At 44.8% G+C, this 19,038-nt stretch overlaps 1 protein-coding gene across 1 annotated transcript in view; it reads left to right on the top strand.

Moving 5' to 3' along the window:
* Nucleotides 1-19,038, top strand: part of anapc1 (anaphase promoting complex subunit 1) — a 220,669-nt gene that overhangs the window by 172,958 nt on the left and 28,673 nt on the right. The window contains exon 40 of the mRNA XM_080192942.1: nt 4,100-4,217. Coding sequence (XP_080049068.1) covers nt 4,100-4,217 — 118 coding nt within the window. The remainder of the gene's footprint in view (nt 1-4,099; nt 4,218-19,038) is intronic.

Below are 19,038 nucleotides of genomic sequence, written 5' to 3'. Positions count from 1 at the left end.
AGAGGATGGAAGAGAGAATGTCCAGGGTGGTGCAGTCCTTGATTATGCTTGGTTGCTTTCCAAAGGCAGGGGGAAGTGTAGACTGAGTCAATGGTTCGTTTGCGTGATGGACAATACCTTGTAGTTTCTTGCAGTCTTGGGCAGAGCAGGAGCCATACCAAGCTGTGATACAACCAGAAAGAATGCTTTTTGCCAAGAGTTTCCCTTAAACCTGACCCCTTGACTCCAGAAGCTCCCACCACCATCAGGCACTTCCACTGACAGCTGTGACTAAGTCTGTTTTTTCTCTTCCCTGACTGCAATCTGTCTCCCCCTTAGACCTGTAGCTCTCCATCCCCTCCGCTCCAATCCTCCAGACCGAGGTGATGCTATCATTGTATAGTGGGAGGAACTCTAACTGCCTAAACACAAATTAATGGACTTCTCTTCCTAAATCTTTCTGGGCCATGGTGCTCCAACCAGATACTGTGGATGCTGGTTACCTCAAGTGAAAAGAGAAGAAGCTGGATAAACTCAACATGTCTGTTTTAAGTTTATTTATTAGTGTCACAAGTAGGCTTACACTGCAGTGGAGTTGCTGCGAAAATCCCCTAGTCACCAGACTCTGGCGCCTGTTTAGGTACACTGCGGGAGAATTTAGCACAGCCAATGCACCTAACCAGCATTTCTTTCTGACTGTGGGAGGAAACCAGAGCACCCAGAGGAAACCCATGCAGACATGGTGGGAACATGCAGAGTCCGCACAGACAGTCACCCAAGCCAGGAATCGAACCCAGTCCCTGGTGCTGTGAGACAGCAGCGCTAACCACTGCAACCCTGCCACCTACTAACAAATCATTAATGCGTATAATGTCCCTGATCTTCTTTGCACTTCTTCTAATTTCATCCCAACTTCATGCAGCCCATTTCTCTGTCCTCCCTGAGATATTGCACATAGAACTGCCCCTGTTATCTCATTGTTTCAGCTTGCACTTGACACATTGAGAAAACTGATCCTATCTTGACTCCATTCTCCCCTTGGTACTTGCGTGTGTAAAGAGAGACTAATTATGGAAAGGGATAGGTATATACCACAGGGCAAGAGTTATGGGTGGGGGAAAGGAAATTATGATGTAATTGGGTGAGATTTAGGATGCATAGGATGTGGAAGGAAACTGCAGAGGATGGTCACAATGAAATGTGGAGCTTGTTCAAGGAACAGCTACTGCGTGTCCTTGATAAGTCTGTACCTGTCAGGCAGGGAGGAAGTGGTCGAGCGAGGGAACCGTGGTTTACTAAAGAAGCTGAATCGCTTGCGAAGAGGAAGGAGGAGACTTATGTCAAGATGAGATGTAAAGGCTCAGTTAGGGCACTTGAGAGTAACAAATTAGCCAGGGAGGACCTAAAGACAGAGCTAAGAAGAGCCAGGAGGGGATATGAGAAGTCTTTGGCAGGTAGGATCAAGGAAAACCCTAAAGCTTTCTAGAGGTATGTCAGGAATAAAAGAATGACTGGGGTAAGATTAGGGCCAGTCAAAGCCAGTAGTGGGAAGTTGTGCATGGAGTCCGAAGAGATAAGAGAGGCGCTAAATGAATATTTTTCATCAGTATTCACACAGGAAAAAGACAGTATTGTCGAGGAGAATACTGAGATACAGGCTAATCGACTAGACAGGATTGAGATTTATAAGGAGGAGGTGTTAGCAATTCTGGAATGTGTGAAAATAGATAAGTCCCCTGGGCCGGATGGGATTTATCCTAGGATTCTCTGAGGCTAGGGAGGAGATTGCCTTTGGCTTTGATCTTTAGGTCGTCATTGTCTACAGGAATAGTGCCAGAAGACTGGAGGAAAGTAAATGTTGTCCCCTTGTTCAAGAAGGGGAGTAGAGACAGTCCTTGGTAATTATAGACCAGTAAGCCTTACTTCTGTTGTGGGCAAAGTTTTGGAAAGGATTATAAGAGATAGGAGTTATAATCATCTAGAAAGGAATAATTTGATTAGGGATAGTCAACACGGTTTTGTGAAGGGTAGGTCGTGCCCCACAAACCTTATTGAGTTTTTTGAGAACGTGACCGAAAAGGTGGATGAGGATAAAGCAGTTGATGTGGTGTATATGGGTTTCAGTAAAGCGTTTGATAAGGTTCTCCGTGGTAAGCTATTGCAGAAGATACGGAGGCACGGGTTTGAGGGTGATTTAGCGATTTGGATCAGAAATTCGTTAGCTGTAAGAAGACAGAGTGTGATGGTTGATGGGAAATGTCCATCCTGGAGTTCAGTTACTAGTGGTGTACCGCAAGGATCTGTTTTGGAGCTACTGCTGTTTATCATTTTTATAAATGACCTGGATGAGGGCATAGAAGGATGGGTTAGCAAATTTGAGGATGACACTAAAGTCGGTGGAGTTGTGGACAGTGCAGAAGGATGTTGCAGGTTACAGAGGGACATAGATAAGCTGCAGAGCGGGGCTGAGAGGTGGCAAATGGAGTTTAATGCAGAAAAGTGTGAAGTGATTCACTGTGGAAGGAGTAACAGGAATACAGAGTACTGGGCTAATGGTAAGATACTTGGTAGTGTGGATGAGCAGAGAGATCTCGGAGTCCATGTGCATTATTGCCAAAGTTGGCACCCAGGTTGATAGGGTTGTAAAGAAGGCATACGGTGTGTTAGCTTTTATTGGTAGAGGGATTGAGTTTAAGAGCTGTGAGGTCATGTTGCAGCTGTACAAAACTCTGGTGTGGCCACACTTGGAGTATTGCGTACAGTTCTGGTCAACGCATTATAGGAAGGATGTGGAAGCATTGGGAAGGGTGCAGAAGAGATTTACCAGGATGTTGCCTGGTATGGTGGGAAGGTCTTATGAGGAAAGGCTGAGGGACTTGAGGCTGTTTTCATTAGAGAGAAGAAGGTTAAGAGGTGACTGAATAGAGGCATACAATATGATCAGAGGATTAGATAGGGTGGACAGTGTAAATCTTTTTCCTCGGATGGTGATGGCTAGCATGAGGGGACATAGCTTTAAATTGAGGGGTGATAGATATAGGACAGATGTCAGAGGTAGGTTCTTTACTCAGAGAGTGGTAAGAGCATGGAGTGCCCGGCCTGCAACTGTGGTGGATTCGCCAACTTTAAGGGCATTTAAATGATCATTGGATAAACATATGGATGATATTGGAATAGTGTAGGTTAGATGGGCTTTAGATTGGTTTCACAGGTCGGTGCAACATCGAGGGCTGAAGGGCCTGTACTGCACTGGAATGTTCTATGTTCTAATAGCAGGATTCAAAATTCTGAGGGGCTTTGACAGAGCAAGTGGAAAGAAAGCTATTTCCTCTGGCAAGTGATTCAGTAACAGGAGGACATAGAATTAAAATAATTGGCGGAAGTAGATAGGAAATGTGGAGAAATTGTTCACACGCACTTGTTCAGATTACCAGGTCAGGGCGGCACGGTAGCACAGTGGTTAGCAATGCTGCCTCAGCACCAGTGACCTGGGTTCAACTCCAACCTTGGGTGAGTGCCTGTGTGAAGTTTTCATATTCTCCCCGTGTCTGCATGGGTTTCCTCCCGCACTCCAGAGGTGTGTGGGTTAGGTGGATTGTCCATGCTAAATTTACCCTTGGTGTCAGAGGGATTAGCAGGGTAAAAATGTGGAGTTACGGGGATGGGGTCTGAGTGGGAGTGTTGTCAGTGCAGACTCAATGGGCCGAATGGGCTCCTTCTGCACTGTAGGGATTCTGTGGAGTGGCTTAAAATTGGCAAAATGTGCGGATGTGTCTCCTGCTATAGGTAGTATGCCATTTGACAGACCAAGAGGGCTAGTGGGAAAAGGACAAGGGTTTCGATCTCCCAGTGACCTTATTTTAGTCAAGATAGAGACTCCCAGAAGAACAGGATATTCTCCCTTGCCTGTTATTTTTTGGCCTCTACCTGACCTTGGTTGCTTAGAACTGAGGGCGCGATTGCTTGTTCAAAGGACACACTGTTTCTTTGCATGCCAGACAGCAGTAATGTGGGGGAGCATAAATGCAAAAGGGAAAATCTTGACAATGTAATTTTTGGCCAAGACCCTGGAGACCTTGAGGGCTGAGTCATTGCATTTTTCCCTTTCTTTTACACACAGATATCACCTTCAGGCACTGAGGCATTTGTACGTGCTTGCTGCTGAACCACGTCTCCTAGTGCCAGTTGATGTGGACACAAACACTCCGTGTTATGCCCTCATCAAGGTTACTTATAAGGTACGTGAGTTGGAGTTGACTGTTTATAATCAAAGCAGATTGAACTATTGGCTGCAACCTTCTTGGTTTCAGCAACTTGCACATTATGCATCAGCAAACCAATTTACCAGAGGAAACAGATTGAGGGAGATCGTCACACAGATATTTTTTACAGCTGGTGATCACTCGGAGCTCAGTCATTTGATCATCTTACCTGAGAATGATAACTGACTTTCCAGGCTTGTCTCTGGTTGTAGACCCATAAAGAATAGATACACCAATAGAGGCACCAATGTGTCTCCCCATGTTGCACTCGCCTGTCCTGTATTGAATGTACCAACCTTGGCAGTTCAGCCAAGTAGACTGTTGTTGTACACATGTGGCCAATTGGTGCCAAGGAAATGCTAGCTATTGCACTACACTGGTGGCAGCACAGTGGTTAGCAATGCTGCCTCACAGCACCAGGAATCCAGTTTGATCCTCGGCTTGGGTCACTGTCTGCATGCAGTCCAGATGTTCTCCCCGTGCTTGCATAGGTTTCCTCGGGGTGCTCTGGTTTCCTGTCTCAGTCCAAAAGATGTACAGGTTAGGTGGATTGGCCATGCTAAATTCTCTCTGTGTACCCAAACAGGGGCCAGTGTGTGGCGACTAAGGGATTTTCACTGTAACTTCATTGCAGTGTTAATATAAACCTACTTGTGACTAATAAATAAATTAACTTTTACATTGAAAATTAAATGAAGGGGAGATGGTGTTTTTTTAATTAATTTGCAGGATGTAGACATTGCTGGCTGGCCAGCATTTATTGTCCATCCTTAGTTGCCATTGTTCAGAGGGTAGTTGTGAGTCAACCACATTGCTGTGGCTCTGGAGTCACATATAGGCCAGACTGAGTAAGGACGGCAGATTTCCTTCCCTAAAGGACATCAGTGAACCAGATGGGTTTTTCCAATAGTGGACAATGGTTTCATGGTCATCAGTAGATTCTTAATTCCAGATTTTTTTTATTGAATTCAGATTTTACCATCTACTTTGGTGGGATTCAAACCCGGGTCCTCAGAACATTAGCTGAGTTTCTGGATTACTAGCCTAGTGATAATACCACCAGGCCATCGCCTGGCAAATCACAAGGATTTTTGGCAATCGCCTCGTGGTATTATCGAGTAATCCATAGGCCCTGGTTAATCCCCTGGAGGCACAGGTTCAGATCCCAGCACAGCAGCTGGTGGAAGTTAAAATCAATTAATAAAATCCAGAATTGAGAGCGAGTCTCAGTAATGTTGACCGAGAAACTGTCATCGCTCCTCGTAAAAACTCATAAGAACATAAGAACATAAGAAATAGGAGCAGGAGTAGGCCATCTAGCCCTTCGAGCCTGCCCCGCCATTCAATAAGATCATGGCTGATCTGAAGTGGATCAGTTCCACTTTCCCGCTTTCTCCCCATAACCCTTAATTCCCTTGTCTGTCAAAAACCTATCTACCTGTGACTTAAATATATTTCGCGAGGCAGCCTCCACCACTTCAATGGGCAGAGAATTCCAGAGATTCACCACCCTTTGAGTGAAGAAGTTCCTCCTCAACTCCGTTCTAAACTGCACCCCCCCATCTTAAGGCTGTGCCCTCTAGTCCTGCTGTCCTTTCTAAGCGGGAAGAATCTCTCTACCTCTACCCTATCCATCCTCTTCATTATCTTATATGTCTCTATAAGATCCCCCCTCATCCTTCTAAACTCCAACGAGTACAGACCCAGTCTATTTAATCTCTCCTCATAAACTAATCCCCTCATCTCCAGTATCTTCCTGTGCTTTCTGAGCACACAAATAAAGAAATACAATAATTAAACTTAAATGTATAGCTTATTCCTAACACAGGATTCAAATATAAATCAATTAAACACTTTCAATTTTCTAATAGTTTGCTTTTTCAAAGACTGGTACAAGTGTGATGGGTCGAGTGGTCTCCTTTGTACTGAATCCATTTTGGATTCTATGAGGGCAGTGTTAAAGTGGAAGTTTATTTACTATTGTCACATGCCCTACAGGGAAAGAAATCTGCCCGTCCTTATCCAAATGTGGCCTGTATGTGATTCCAGACCCTCCGCAACGTGATTGACTCTTCACTGCCCTCTGACATAGCCTAGCAAACAGCTCAATTCAAAGGAAGTTAGGGTGGTCAACAGTTGCTGGCTCTTTGTCCCCAACAAAAGAAATGATTTCAGTCATCTTTCCAAAAACTCAACAATGTCAGAGGGCACGAACTCAAGAGGAACATTTCTCCCTGCTATCTCAACCAAATGATCTGGTAACACCAGATTCCACACCGAAATGGATTCCTCAGCAAAGTTGAGCCCCACACTATCACTTTTAAAAATAAAAGTTTACTAATGAGTCACAAGGTTTACATTAACACTGCAATGAAGTTACTGTGAAACTCCCCTAGTCGCCACATTCTGGCACCTGTGCGGGTACACTGACAGAGAATTTAGCATGGCCAATGCATCTAACCAACACGTCTTTCAGAGTGTGGGAGGAAACTGGATCACACTGGAGGAAACCCACATGGACACGAGGAGAATGTGCAGCCTCTGCACAGGCAGTGACCCAAACTGGGAATCGAACCCGAGTCCCTGGTGCTGTGAGGCAGCAGTGCTAACCACAGTGCCACCGTGCCTCCCCTGAAATCACGCCTGTGTTGGTTAACAGCTGCATCCTTCAAACTATACCCGCTTGGGGACAACTGAAATGAAATGCATCAATATCTCTGAGGACTATTAGGACTTCTTTCAAATTCCAACAAAGGAAATTTTAACTTTTAAAACAAACATGACTTTGTAATTCCAGCCCTGGCTGTGGGAACTCTTGACTCACATCTCCTTTCAGGATATGGTTCCCATCCACATTGTTCTCATGTGAGCCTCCTCCTTCAGAGACAAGCACTGACTTCCCCTGGGGAGGAAAATTCCAGAGCCACAGTATTATGGCAGAACGGGTTGTGTGTAATGAGCCAATCTATGATGATGATCCACATCATAAGCAAGCAGAGGAGGTGGCCCGTTCCCACGGCCTTTGTCGATGTGTAGTCCTTTCAGTATGCTGATATCTGGTTCACAAGATTTTTTCCCTTTGTTCGTGGGATATGGGCGTCGCTGACTGGCCCAATGCTTATTGCCCATTGCTAATTGCCCTTGAACTGAGTGTGTCTCACTAGACCATTTCAGAGGGTGTTTTAAGAGTCAACCGCATTGCTGTGGCTCTGGAGTCACATATAGGCCAGACCAGGTAAGAATGACAGATTTTCTTTCCCAAAGGATATCAGTGAACCAGATAGTTTTTTGTTTTTATGACAATTGACAACACTTCTAATTCCAGATTTTTCCAGATTCAAATTTTACCATCTGCCACGGTGAGATTTGAACCCAGGTCCCCAGAGCATTACCCTGGCTCTCTGGATTATTAGTGAGTGACAAAACCACTGAACCACACCTCCCCAATGGCTCACCATCTCTGGAAAAGAGAAAGCTGAGGGATGACCCGGTAGAGGTTTTTAAAATTATGAAGATGGTGTTTATGTTGTGCAAGGGCCTCCTCCCTTCAAAGAACAAAGAAAATTACAGCACAGGAACAGGCCCTTCAGCCCTCCAAGCCTGCACTGACCATGCTTAACTTAAAACCCCCTACCCTTTTGGGGACCATATCCCTCCATTCCCATCCTATTCATGTGTTTGTCAAGACGCCCCTTAAAAGTCATCTTATCTGCTTCCATTACCTCCCCCGATAACAAGTTCCGGCACCCATGACCCTCTGTGTAAAAAAACCTGCCTCATACATCTTCTTTAAATCTGACCCCTTGCATCTTAAACATGTGCTGCCTAGTAATTGACTTTTCCACACTGGGAAAAAGCTTCTGACTATCGACTCTGTCCATGCTTCTCATAATCTTGTAGACTTCTATCAGGTCTCCCCTCAACCTCCATCATTCCAGTGAGAACAAACCAAGTTTCTCTAATCTCTCCTCGTAGCTAGTGTCCTCCTTGCCAGACAACATCCTGGTAAATCTTTTCTGTACCCTCTCCAAAGCCTCCACATCCTTCTGGTAGGCTGGCAACCAGAATTGAACACTATATTCAAAGTGTGGCCTAACTAAGGTTCTACAAAGCTGCACCATGACTTGCCAATTTTTAAACTCAGTGCCCCAGCCACTGAAAGCAAGCATGCCGTATGCCTTCTTTGCTACCTCCACCTGAGTTGCCACTTTCAGTGACCTGTGTACCTGTACACCCAGATCACTCTGCCTATCAATACTTTTAAGGGTTCTGCCATTTACTATATATTCCCTATCTGTATTGGACCTTCCATAATTCATGACCTCACAGAACTGCATGGACTGATGGTTTACATTCTAAAGTTTGAAAAGAGCTGGCTGAAGAAATATTGGGTACAGTGCTTATGATTGCGTATAATTCCTTAGATTCTGGAATAGTTCCTGTGGATTGGAAGGTAGAAAATGTAACAATGCTATGCTAGAAAGGAGGGAGAAAGATAACAGGGAATCATTGAAGAATCAGAACCCTACAGTGCAGAAAAAGGCCCTTCGGCCCATCGAGTCTGCACCGAATGCAATCCCACCCAGGCCTACCCCATATCCCTATATATTATACCCACTAATCCCTCTAACCTATGCATCCCTGCAAGGCAATGCAAGCCTGTTAGTCTAACACTGGTTGTCAGGAATGTGTTAGAATCTATTATTAAGGAAATGGTTGTAAGGCACTTAGGATATCAAAAATTGGTAAGGTTTTATGAGAGGGAAATTGTGTTCGATAAACCTACATGCGTTTTTTGAAAATGCAACAACTTAATAACCAGATAATGATGTCAGCCTGGCAGAGTCCTGTGCCAAGAGGCAGTTCCAGGGGGCATTGGAAAGCCACTGCCTGGCCAAGTTAAAGAACAGTACAGCACAGGAACAGGCCCTTCGGCCATTGAGTCTGTGCCGACATGGGTGCCTCTCTAATCGAATGTTTTCTTGCCTCTAAGTGATCCCTATCCCTATTTATGTTTCTATCCAGATACTTCCTGAATGTTGTTGTAGAATCTGCTTCCACCACCACCTCCGGCAGCGCATTCCAGGCACTCACCACCCTCTGTGCGAAAAACCTGCCTCTTATATCTCTTTTAAACTTTTCCCCCTTTCACTTTCAACCTATGGCCCCGAGTAATTGACCTTTCGACCCTGGGGAATAAAAACTCTTGACTGTCCACGCTATCCAAGCCTGTCAAAATCTTGTAAACTTCTATCAGGCCCCCCCTCATCCTCCGATGCTCCAATGAAAACAATCCCAAGTTTGTTCAATCTTTCTTCATAGTCCATATCCTCCAAACCAGGCAACATCCTGGTAAATCTCTTCTGCAGCCTTTCCGATTCATCAACACCCTTCCGGTAGTGTGGCGATCAGAATTGTACACTATACTCCAAATGCGGCTAACCAAAGTCTTATACGGCTGCGACATGATTTTCCAATTCCTATACTCAGTGCCCTGACTGATGAAGGCCACCATGCCATATGCCTTCTTGACCAGCTTGTCTAACTGAGTTGCCACCTTCAGGGATCTGCACACATAGCTCCCTCTGTGCTAATATTTCTAAAGGCTCTACCACTTACTATATACTTTCCTTCTGCAGTATACCTTCCAAACCACATCACCTCACATTTGTCTGGGTTAAACTCCATCTGCCATCTTTTGGCCAGGTCTCCAGCCAATTTATATCCTCTGACAATCCGCCTCACTATCCGCTATTCCCCCAATTTTTGTGTCATCTGCAAATTTACTAATCAGACCACCTACATTTTCCTCCAAGTCATTTATATATATTACAAACAATAGAGGGCCCAGTACTGATCCTTGTGGAACACCGCTTGTCACACACCTCCAGTTAGAAAAGCACCCTTCCACTGCTACACTCTGCTTTCTATGCCCAAACCAGTTTTATATCCATCTTAAAAGCTCACCTTGGATCCCATATGATTTTACCTTCTGTATCAGCCTGCCGTGAGGAATCTTATCAAAGGCTTTACTAAAAGTCCATGTATGTAACATCCACTGCTGTGACCTGGTCAATTTTCCCTGTCACTTCCTCAAAGAACTCAAATCAAGTTTGTGAGATACAACCTCCCCTTCACAAAACCACGCAGCCTATTGCTAATAAGCATATTCTCTTCCAGATGTGAGTACATGTCCCTAAGAATCTTCTCCAACGTCTTCCCCTCCCACTGGGGCCAAATTTACTTTTATGACCCCAGGCAGAAGCCCCACGTCAGGTTCACGTCCAGATGAGCATTGTAATTGGTGCTGCCACACCAGTGCCTGCTTAATATCTGGCGGGGTGGATTTGGAGGGGGATAGAGAGCTCGCTAATGACATGCTAATGTATTAAGATGAGCTTTCTGTGTTTCATGCTATGCTATCCTACCCTTGGTGTACCCAAACAGGCGCCTGAGTGTGGTGACTAGGGAATTTTCACAGTAACTTCATTGCAGTGTCAATGGAAGCCTTCTTGTGATACTAATAAATAAACTTCATAAACTTGTTGAAGCAAAGGAAATAAAGCAGGCAACACTTGTGGTTATGTTTTGCTTTATGTCATTAGCCTCTGTAATTATGGTTAGGAGCAACCTCCCTTGGGATTTACCCAGTGATGCTGAGTTTCCTCCTGCCCATGTACTGTGGGTCCATTAGCTTTTTTGCAGTGATAGTAAAAGGATATTTTATTCTCTTATTAATAGTCACAAATTGGCTTACAACACACTGCAATGAAGCTACTGTGAAGATCCCCTAGTTGCCACACTCCAACATCTGTTCGGGTACACTGAGGGAGAATTTAGCATGACCAACACACATCTTTTGGACTGTGGGAAGAAAGCGGACCACCCAGAGGAAACCCATTCAGACATGGGGAGAATGTGCAGACTCTGCACAGACAATGACCCAAGCCAGGAATTGAACCCCGGGCCCTGGCACTGAGGCAGCAGTGCTAACCACTGTACCACCGTATCACCGTATCACCTGAAATGACTGCCTTTCGTGCTGTAAATTTATATGACTCAAAGCGTGTGTTGCCTAATAAATTCTTGCTAGAATTTCAGATGGAAAAGGGAAAGGCTACAATGTTTTGCTCATAATGATGGTAGACTTTTGTTAAGTAAAAAATTCAATGTGAAGTGCATTTGCTTGTGTAATTGGTGTGCAAGGCATTAGTGCCTGGCTAAAGTGGTCACATTAGCCACTCATACGGCTAGTCAGTGTTTTTTATTGCTAGACATTAAGATCGCCACAAATGCCATGCCAACTATTCAAATCATCATCTTGCAATTGTGTCTCTGTTTATATATGCCGTGTTTGTGAACTCACCTCTCCACTCACTTGGTAAAGGAGCAGCACTGCGATAGCTCATGATTCCAATGGACTTTAACCTGGTTTTGTGAGACTCTTTACCATGCCCACCCCAGTCCAGTGCCGGCATCTCCACATCATGACTATGTACCAGCAAGTGGAGAGAAACTCTTCAAGGTGATTTTCTCACTTTCTATTAACACAGCAGTTCCACAGATGTGTAATGACTGCTGTGTCCTGTACACAGTGTTGACAGAGGTGTGTGCTGAGTCTCGCTTGGATGCTACCTTCAGTTTGTTTGTTATTTCAGTGCCACTAATAGTTGTCCTCTGAGCTGTGGTGAGGCAGAGGTTTTCCTTGTCCAAATGTTTGTCTTCGTCACAGGACAAGGACAGAAACACATTAGCTGTGTTCTAGACTTCTGTGATGCTTTCATTTTGCTGTGTTTTAAGCCAGTTATAATTCCAATATATCTCCACACCATCAAATGTTGCATTAAAAGGTGCCACCTGAGTAGCCACAATGCACCAGGGTGTTGGGTTGCTAGCTAAGATCGGTATTGAAAGCTTCACACCCTGGTTTCCCCGAAGTTCTGTTTTCATGGCTTCCTCTGTGGAGGTGTTGTTCAAAGGGAACTGTCTTGTATCCACCTTCGTCAGGCCTCATTTGGAATATAGTGTTGAATTCTGGTCTACCAGAATGACATGGAGGCTTTGGAGAGGGTACAGAAAAGATTTACCAGGATGTTGCCTGGTAAGGAGGGCATTAGCTATGAAGAGAGGTTGGAGGAATTTGGTTTGTTCTCACTGGAACGATGGAGGTTGAGGGGCAACCTGATAGAAGTCTACAAGATTATGAGGGGCATGGACAGAGTGGATAGTCAGAAGTTTTTTCTCAGAGTGGAAGAGTCAATTACTAGGCGGCATAGGTTTAAGATGTGAGGGGCAAGGTTTAAAGGAGGTGTATGAGGCAAGTTTTTTTGCAGAGGTAGTAGGTGCCTGAAATTTGCTGCCATGAGAGGTAATGACTTCTAAGGTGCATCTTGACAAATACATGAACAGGATGGGAATAAAACATAGAACTCTACAGTGCAGAAAGAGGCCCATCGGCCCATCGAGTCTGCACTGAACACAATCCCACCCAGGCCCTATCCCCATATATTATACCCACTAATCCCTCTAACTACGCATCCCTGGACACTAAGGGGCAATTTCTTAGCATAGCCAATCAACCTAACCTGCACATCTTTGGACTGTGGGAGGAAACCCACACAGACACAAGGAGAATGTGCAAACTGCACACAGACAGTGACCCGAGCCGAGAATCGAACCCAGGACCCTGGAGCTGTGAAGCAGCAGTGCTAACCACTGTGCTACCGTGCCGCCCAAGGATATGGTCCCCGGAAGAGTAAGGGATTTTAGTTTAGACGGGCAGCATGGTTGGTGCAGGCTTGGAGGGCCAAAGGGCCTTATTCATGTGCTGTAATTTTCTTTGTTCCTTGTTCACACTGCCCCAGTGAACTTTCTGGGTGAATCTAAACACAGAACAATGACTTTAAGGGATCAGGAGCGACTAAGAAGAATCATTATCTTTTGGTCTCATTTTCAAACTCAGTTCCACCAAAGTATATCGTCCAGCCTGCACACATTTCCTGTCCTTTTTTTTTGTTCCTCAACAGTTTTTTCTGCATTATACTCCTTCCACTTCCCCCTGCAGATATGGTGGTTGAAGAGCTATATTTCTACACACATTGTATTTACAAGGAAGTGATGGCCTAATGGCATTATCTCCAGACTGTTCGTCCAGAAATTCAGCTAATGTTCTGGGGACCCAAATTCGAATCCTACCATGCCAGATAATGGAATTTGAATTCAATAAAAGAAAATCTGTAATGAAAAATCTATTAATGACCATGAAACCATTGCCAATTGTCAGAGAAACCCATCTGATTCACTAATGTCCTTTAGGGAAGGAAATCTGCTGTCCTTACTTGGTCTGGCCTACGTGTGACTCCAGAGCTGTAGCAATGTGGTTGACTCTCAACTGCCCTCCAAGAGCAACTAGGGATGGGTAATAAATGCTGGCCAGCCAGCGATGCCCATGTCCCACAAATGAATCATAGAATAGAATCATAGAGTCCCTGCAGTGCAGAAGGAGGCCATTCAGCCCACCCAGTCTGCACCAACCACAATCCCATCCTATTCCCGCAACCGCACATATTTACCCTGTTAATTCCCTGATAGAATCATACAGTGCAGAAACAGGCCCTTCGGCCCATCAAGTCTGCACCAACCACAATCCCATCCTGGCCCTGGCCCTGGCCCTATCCCCATATCCCTACATATTTACCCACTAATCCCTCTAACCTGCACATCCCAGGACACTAAGGGGCAATTTGAGCGTAGCTAATCAACCTAACCCGCACATCTTTGGACTGTGGAAGGAAACTGGAGTACCCAGAGGAAACCCACGCAGGCACGAGGAGAATGTGCAAACTCCACACACAAAGTGACCCAAGCCAGGAATCGAACCCAGGTCCCTGGAGCTGTGAAGCAGCAGTGCTAACCACTGTTCTACCATGCTGCCCAAAATACTCGGGTCAATTTAACATGGTCAATCAACCTAACCCGTACATCTTTGCACTGTGGAAGGAAACCAGAGCACCCGGACAAATAAAGCAAACTCTCTCAAACTACAATGGGTAGTAAGAGACCTACTAGGGAATCCAGCTTGTCCCACACCTTGCACTGTCTTACTCGTCATATTATACACACATAATATATACAATATGCAGTTTCACCGAGAACCAGATTGAAAACACAGACCAGTTAGCAGGGAAAGAAAATGGCAAAAGATCTTTTTGGATGCACACCCTACCACCACCACCCAGTGATACTGTGAAACCCCAGTCAGATCCTGATTAATGTTGTACAGTATCTTCCTGGCCAGAAACCTAACCAGTTCTTGCATTAAGAAACTCAACAATGCACAGTTCACTGCATGAGCAACAGCCTGTTCTGGAGGCCCTCTGTTTGCTATTCCGCGGGATGGGCACTACCACCTGGCATCTAACCTCATTCTGCCAATGCTTAAACTTCTAGCTTTCGTGCTATAAGCTACTTCACACACACGTGGCCTTGTCCTTTGCAAACAGAAAGAATATGTCCACATTGCACCCTTTACCAACTTAACAAAAGCTAGGGGTCAGCCATTCTCTAGTTCGTGCCCATGGCAATGACTTGACCAGCCAAAAGTTGACCTGCTTGGTGTTTGAATTTTTAAAAGGCTGGGCAGTTAAGTGTTCTCTTGTGCGTTCTCCATGACAATGCCTCTACCAACCAGAGTCCACTTGCCAACTAGTCAGCATCTTCTCCTCATGAGGTGTAAGTTGTTGTTCTCTTTGAAACATGGTATTCTTCTAATTTGTTTATGAGATCTGGTATTCTTGCAAACTTGTCTTAATGCGGGCAAGGCACAAGCTTTGATAGCATGTCTTTATTCTGCAATACTGAAGTCCTGTACAACAAGCAGCGAATTAAATTTAAATGAAAGAAAACCAACCACTGTGGTATCCAGGAACCCCTTCTAGTAATTATGTTCTTTTTGTCGTGCTCAGCCAGACAGGGGATGTCCATTCTGGTGGAAATGAGTATTCTCTGACAATATTATCATTGAGCATTACCAGATCAGGTACTGTGTTTGTTACAGGTAGAGGCCATTGGTGCACAATGTACCTTAACATTAATCTCGGAAAAAGTTCTCTTAATGCTGAATAGCCATCATAGCATTTCCTACACCAGTACAAGGACAGAAGAATTTGGAGGAGTTGGCCATTTGACCCCTTGAGCCGGCTGCACCATTTGATAAGATCATGGTAGGTCTGATTGCGACCTCAAAGTCACTTTCCTATCTGCAACCCGCACACCACCCCCATATCTCTTGACTCCCTGGTCAGTCAAACTTCACCTGGAACGTATTCAACGACCCAGCCTCCGCTGTGGAAAAGAATTCCACACAGTAACGACTGGCTGAGAGAAAAGCTATTTTCCTTATCTCAGTCTTAAATGGGAGACCCTTAATTTTTCAATTCTACCCCATGTCTTTCCACTCTCCACAAGGGTACATATCCCCTCAGCATCTACTCCATCGAGTCCCCTCAGGAACTCATATGTTTCAGAGCGCCTCTCATTTTTCTAAACTCCAATGGATATAGGCTCAACATACTTGTGGGCGGCACGGTGGCAGAGTGGTTAGCACTGCTGCCTCACAGCGCTGGGGACCCGGGTTCCGTTCCGGCCTCAGGTCACCATCTGTGTGACCTGAGGCAGTATAGATGAGGGCAGTGCAGTTGATGTTGTCTACATGAGCTTTGACAAGGTACCTCATGGTAGGTTGTTGCATAAGGTTAAATCTCATGGGATCCAGGGTGAGCTATCTAAATGGATACAAAATTGGCTTCTTGACAAAATATAGAGATGCCAGCATTGGACTAGGGTAAACACAGTAAGAAGTCTCACAATACTAGGTTAACAGGTTTATTTGATAGCACTAGCTTTTGGAGCGCTACTCCTTCACCAGATCTTTATTTGCCCCGTCTTAAACAGGACATATAAAGAGACAAGCTCAATTTACAAAATAATGGTTGGAATACGAGTCTTTACAGGTAATCAAGACTTAAAGGTACAGACAGTGTGAGTGGAGAAAGGGTTAAGCACAGATGAAAGAGATGTGTATTGTCTCCAGCCAGGACAGTTAGTGAGATTTTGCAAGCCCAGGCAAGTCTGGGGGTTACAGATAGTGTGACATGAACCCAAGACCTCAGTTGAGGCCGTCTGAGTGTGCGGAACTCGACTATCAGTCTCTGTTCAATGACTCTGTGTTGTCCTGTGTCATGAGGCTGCCTTGGAGAATGCTTACCCAAAGATCAGAGGCCAAATGCCCATGACTGCTGAAGTGTGCCCCAACAGGAAGAGAACACTCAACAATCACCAGGCAAAGGGTTGTTTTTTAAACTGGAGGCCTGTGACCAGCGGTGTGCCTATGAGATCAAAACTGGGTCCACTGTTATTTGTCATTTATATTAATGAATTGGATGAGAATATAGGAGACATGGTTAGTAAATTTGCAGATGACACCAAGACTGGTGGCATAGTGGACAGTGAAAAAAGTTATCTGATTGCAACGGGATCTTGATCAATTGGGCTGACGAATGGCAGATGGAGTTTAATTTAGACAAATGCGAGGTGATGCATTTTGGTAGATTGAACCAGGGTGGGACTTACTCAGTTAATGGTAGGGCGTTGGGTAGAGTTACAGAACAAAGAGATCTGGGGTACGTGTCCATAGCTCCTTGAAAGTGGAGTCACAGGTGGACAGTGTGATGAAGAAGGCGTTTGGCATGCTTGGCTTCATCGATCAGAACATTGAATACAGGAGTTGAAGTTGTACAAGACATTGGTAAGACCACACTTGGAATACTATGTGCAGTTCTAGTCACCCTGTTATAGAAAGGATATTATTAAACTAGAAGAAGTGCAGAAAAGATTTACTAGGATGCTTTCGGGACTTGATGGTTTGACTTATAAGGAGAGACTGGATAGACTGGGATTTTTTTCTCTGGTGCATAGGAGGCTGAGGGGTGACCTTATAGAGGTCACTAAGATAATGAGGGGCATAGATAAGGTAGATATTCAGTATCTTTCCCTAAAGATATGGGAGTCTAAACTAGAGGGCAAAGGTTTAAGGTGAGAGGGGAGAGATACAAAAGTGTCAAGGGCAATTTTTTCACACAGAGGATGGTGAGTGTCTGGAACAAACTGCCAGAGGTAGTAGTAGAGGCGGGTATAATTTTTTCTCTTAAAAAGCATTTAGATAGTTGTATGGATAAGATGGATCTAGAGTGATATGGGCCAAATGCAGGCAATTGGGATTAGCTTAGGGGTTTAAAAAAAAGGGCGGCATGGACAAGTTGGGCCGTAGGGCCTGTTTCCATGTTGTAAACCTCTACGACTCTGTATGGAGTTTGCACATTCTCTCCATGTCTGTGTAGGTTTTCTCCCACACTCCAAAGGTGCGCAGGTTAGGTTGATTGGCCGTGCTAAATTGGCCCTTAGTGTCAGGGGGATTAACAGGATGAATATGTGAGGTTGCGGGGATTGGGCCTGGGTGGGATTGCTGTCAGTTCAGGCTCAATGGGCTGAATGGCTTCCCTATACACTTGGGATTTTATGATTCTGGAGATAACAATTCTGAAGGTTTTTAAATTGTAGTTGAACTTTTTATAAGATCAGTCATGAATCTGCTTTTGCATTTATAACAAAAAGCACTTTCAATATCAGGTACTAACATTTTCCATGCCTCGGTGAGAGATACTTGCTAAATGCTTCACAGTGGTCTTTACTGAGAAAGATATTGGGGTGGAGGCAATTGCTGAAATTGAAGTGAGCAATGTTATGATGGACAAAAGTGACTTTCCAGACAAGTTAGTTTATTTTTATTTATTAGTGTCACAATTAGATTTACATTAACACTGCAATTAAGTTACTGTGAAAATCCCTGAGTCGCCACACTCTAGCACCTGTTTGGGTACACTGAGGGAGAATTTAGCATGGCCAATGCACCTAAGCAGCACGTCTTTCAGACTGTGGGAGGCAACCGGAGGAAATCCACGCAGACACGGGGAATGTGCAAACTGCATGCAGACAGTGACCAAAGCTGAGAATCGAACCCGGGTCCCTAGCACTGTGAGGCAGCAGTGCTAACCGCTGTGCCACTGTGTCTTAGTTAAGCTCAGAGAAGGGCAATGTGCCAGGGCCTGACTGAATACATCCTGGAATCCTGAATGAGATGAAGGGAGGAAATCACTGTGGCCCTGGAACTTATTAGTTCAGAACTCCTTTTATTGTAAATGTGTGCTGGAGAACTGGAGACTGGCCAATGCGGTGCTTACTCTTTAATAGGGAGACAGAACTAATCTGGATAAGTACAGGCCAATTCGTTTAGCAACTGTGGTAGGAAATGTTTTAGAGTCTTCAAGGCTAAAATCGCCACGTAGTTCAAAAAAAGAGAAAATAGTTAGGTTTAGCCAGTGCAGATTTCAAAGGGTTTGAAATTAAGCTTGGCAAACATCATAGAATTCTTTGAGGAGGTAATAGATATGGTAGGAGAGGGAAATGTAGTGGATGTAGAACACATGGTAACTTATGATTGTATCTTAAGCACGAGATCACAGCATGGTGGCACAGTGGTTAGCACTGCTGCCTCACAGTGCTAGGGACCCGGGTTCAAATGCTGGCTTGGGTCACTGTCTGTGCGGAGTCTGCACGTTCTCCGTGTCTGTGTTGGTTTCTTCCCACAATCCGAAAGACATGCTGGTTAGGTGTATTGGCCACACTAAATTCTCCCTCAGCGTACCTGAACAGGCGGTAGAGTGTGGCAACTTGGGGATTT

Source organism: Carcharhinus amblyrhynchos, chromosome 7 (genome assembly GCF_965287045.1).
Source record: "Carcharhinus amblyrhynchos chromosome 7, sCarAmb.v2.hapA, whole genome shotgun sequence".
In the NCBI taxonomy this organism is placed as follows: Eukaryota; Metazoa; Chordata; class Chondrichthyes; order Carcharhiniformes; family Carcharhinidae; genus Carcharhinus; species Carcharhinus amblyrhynchos.
This window is presented reverse-complemented; position numbering and strand designations above follow the sequence as displayed.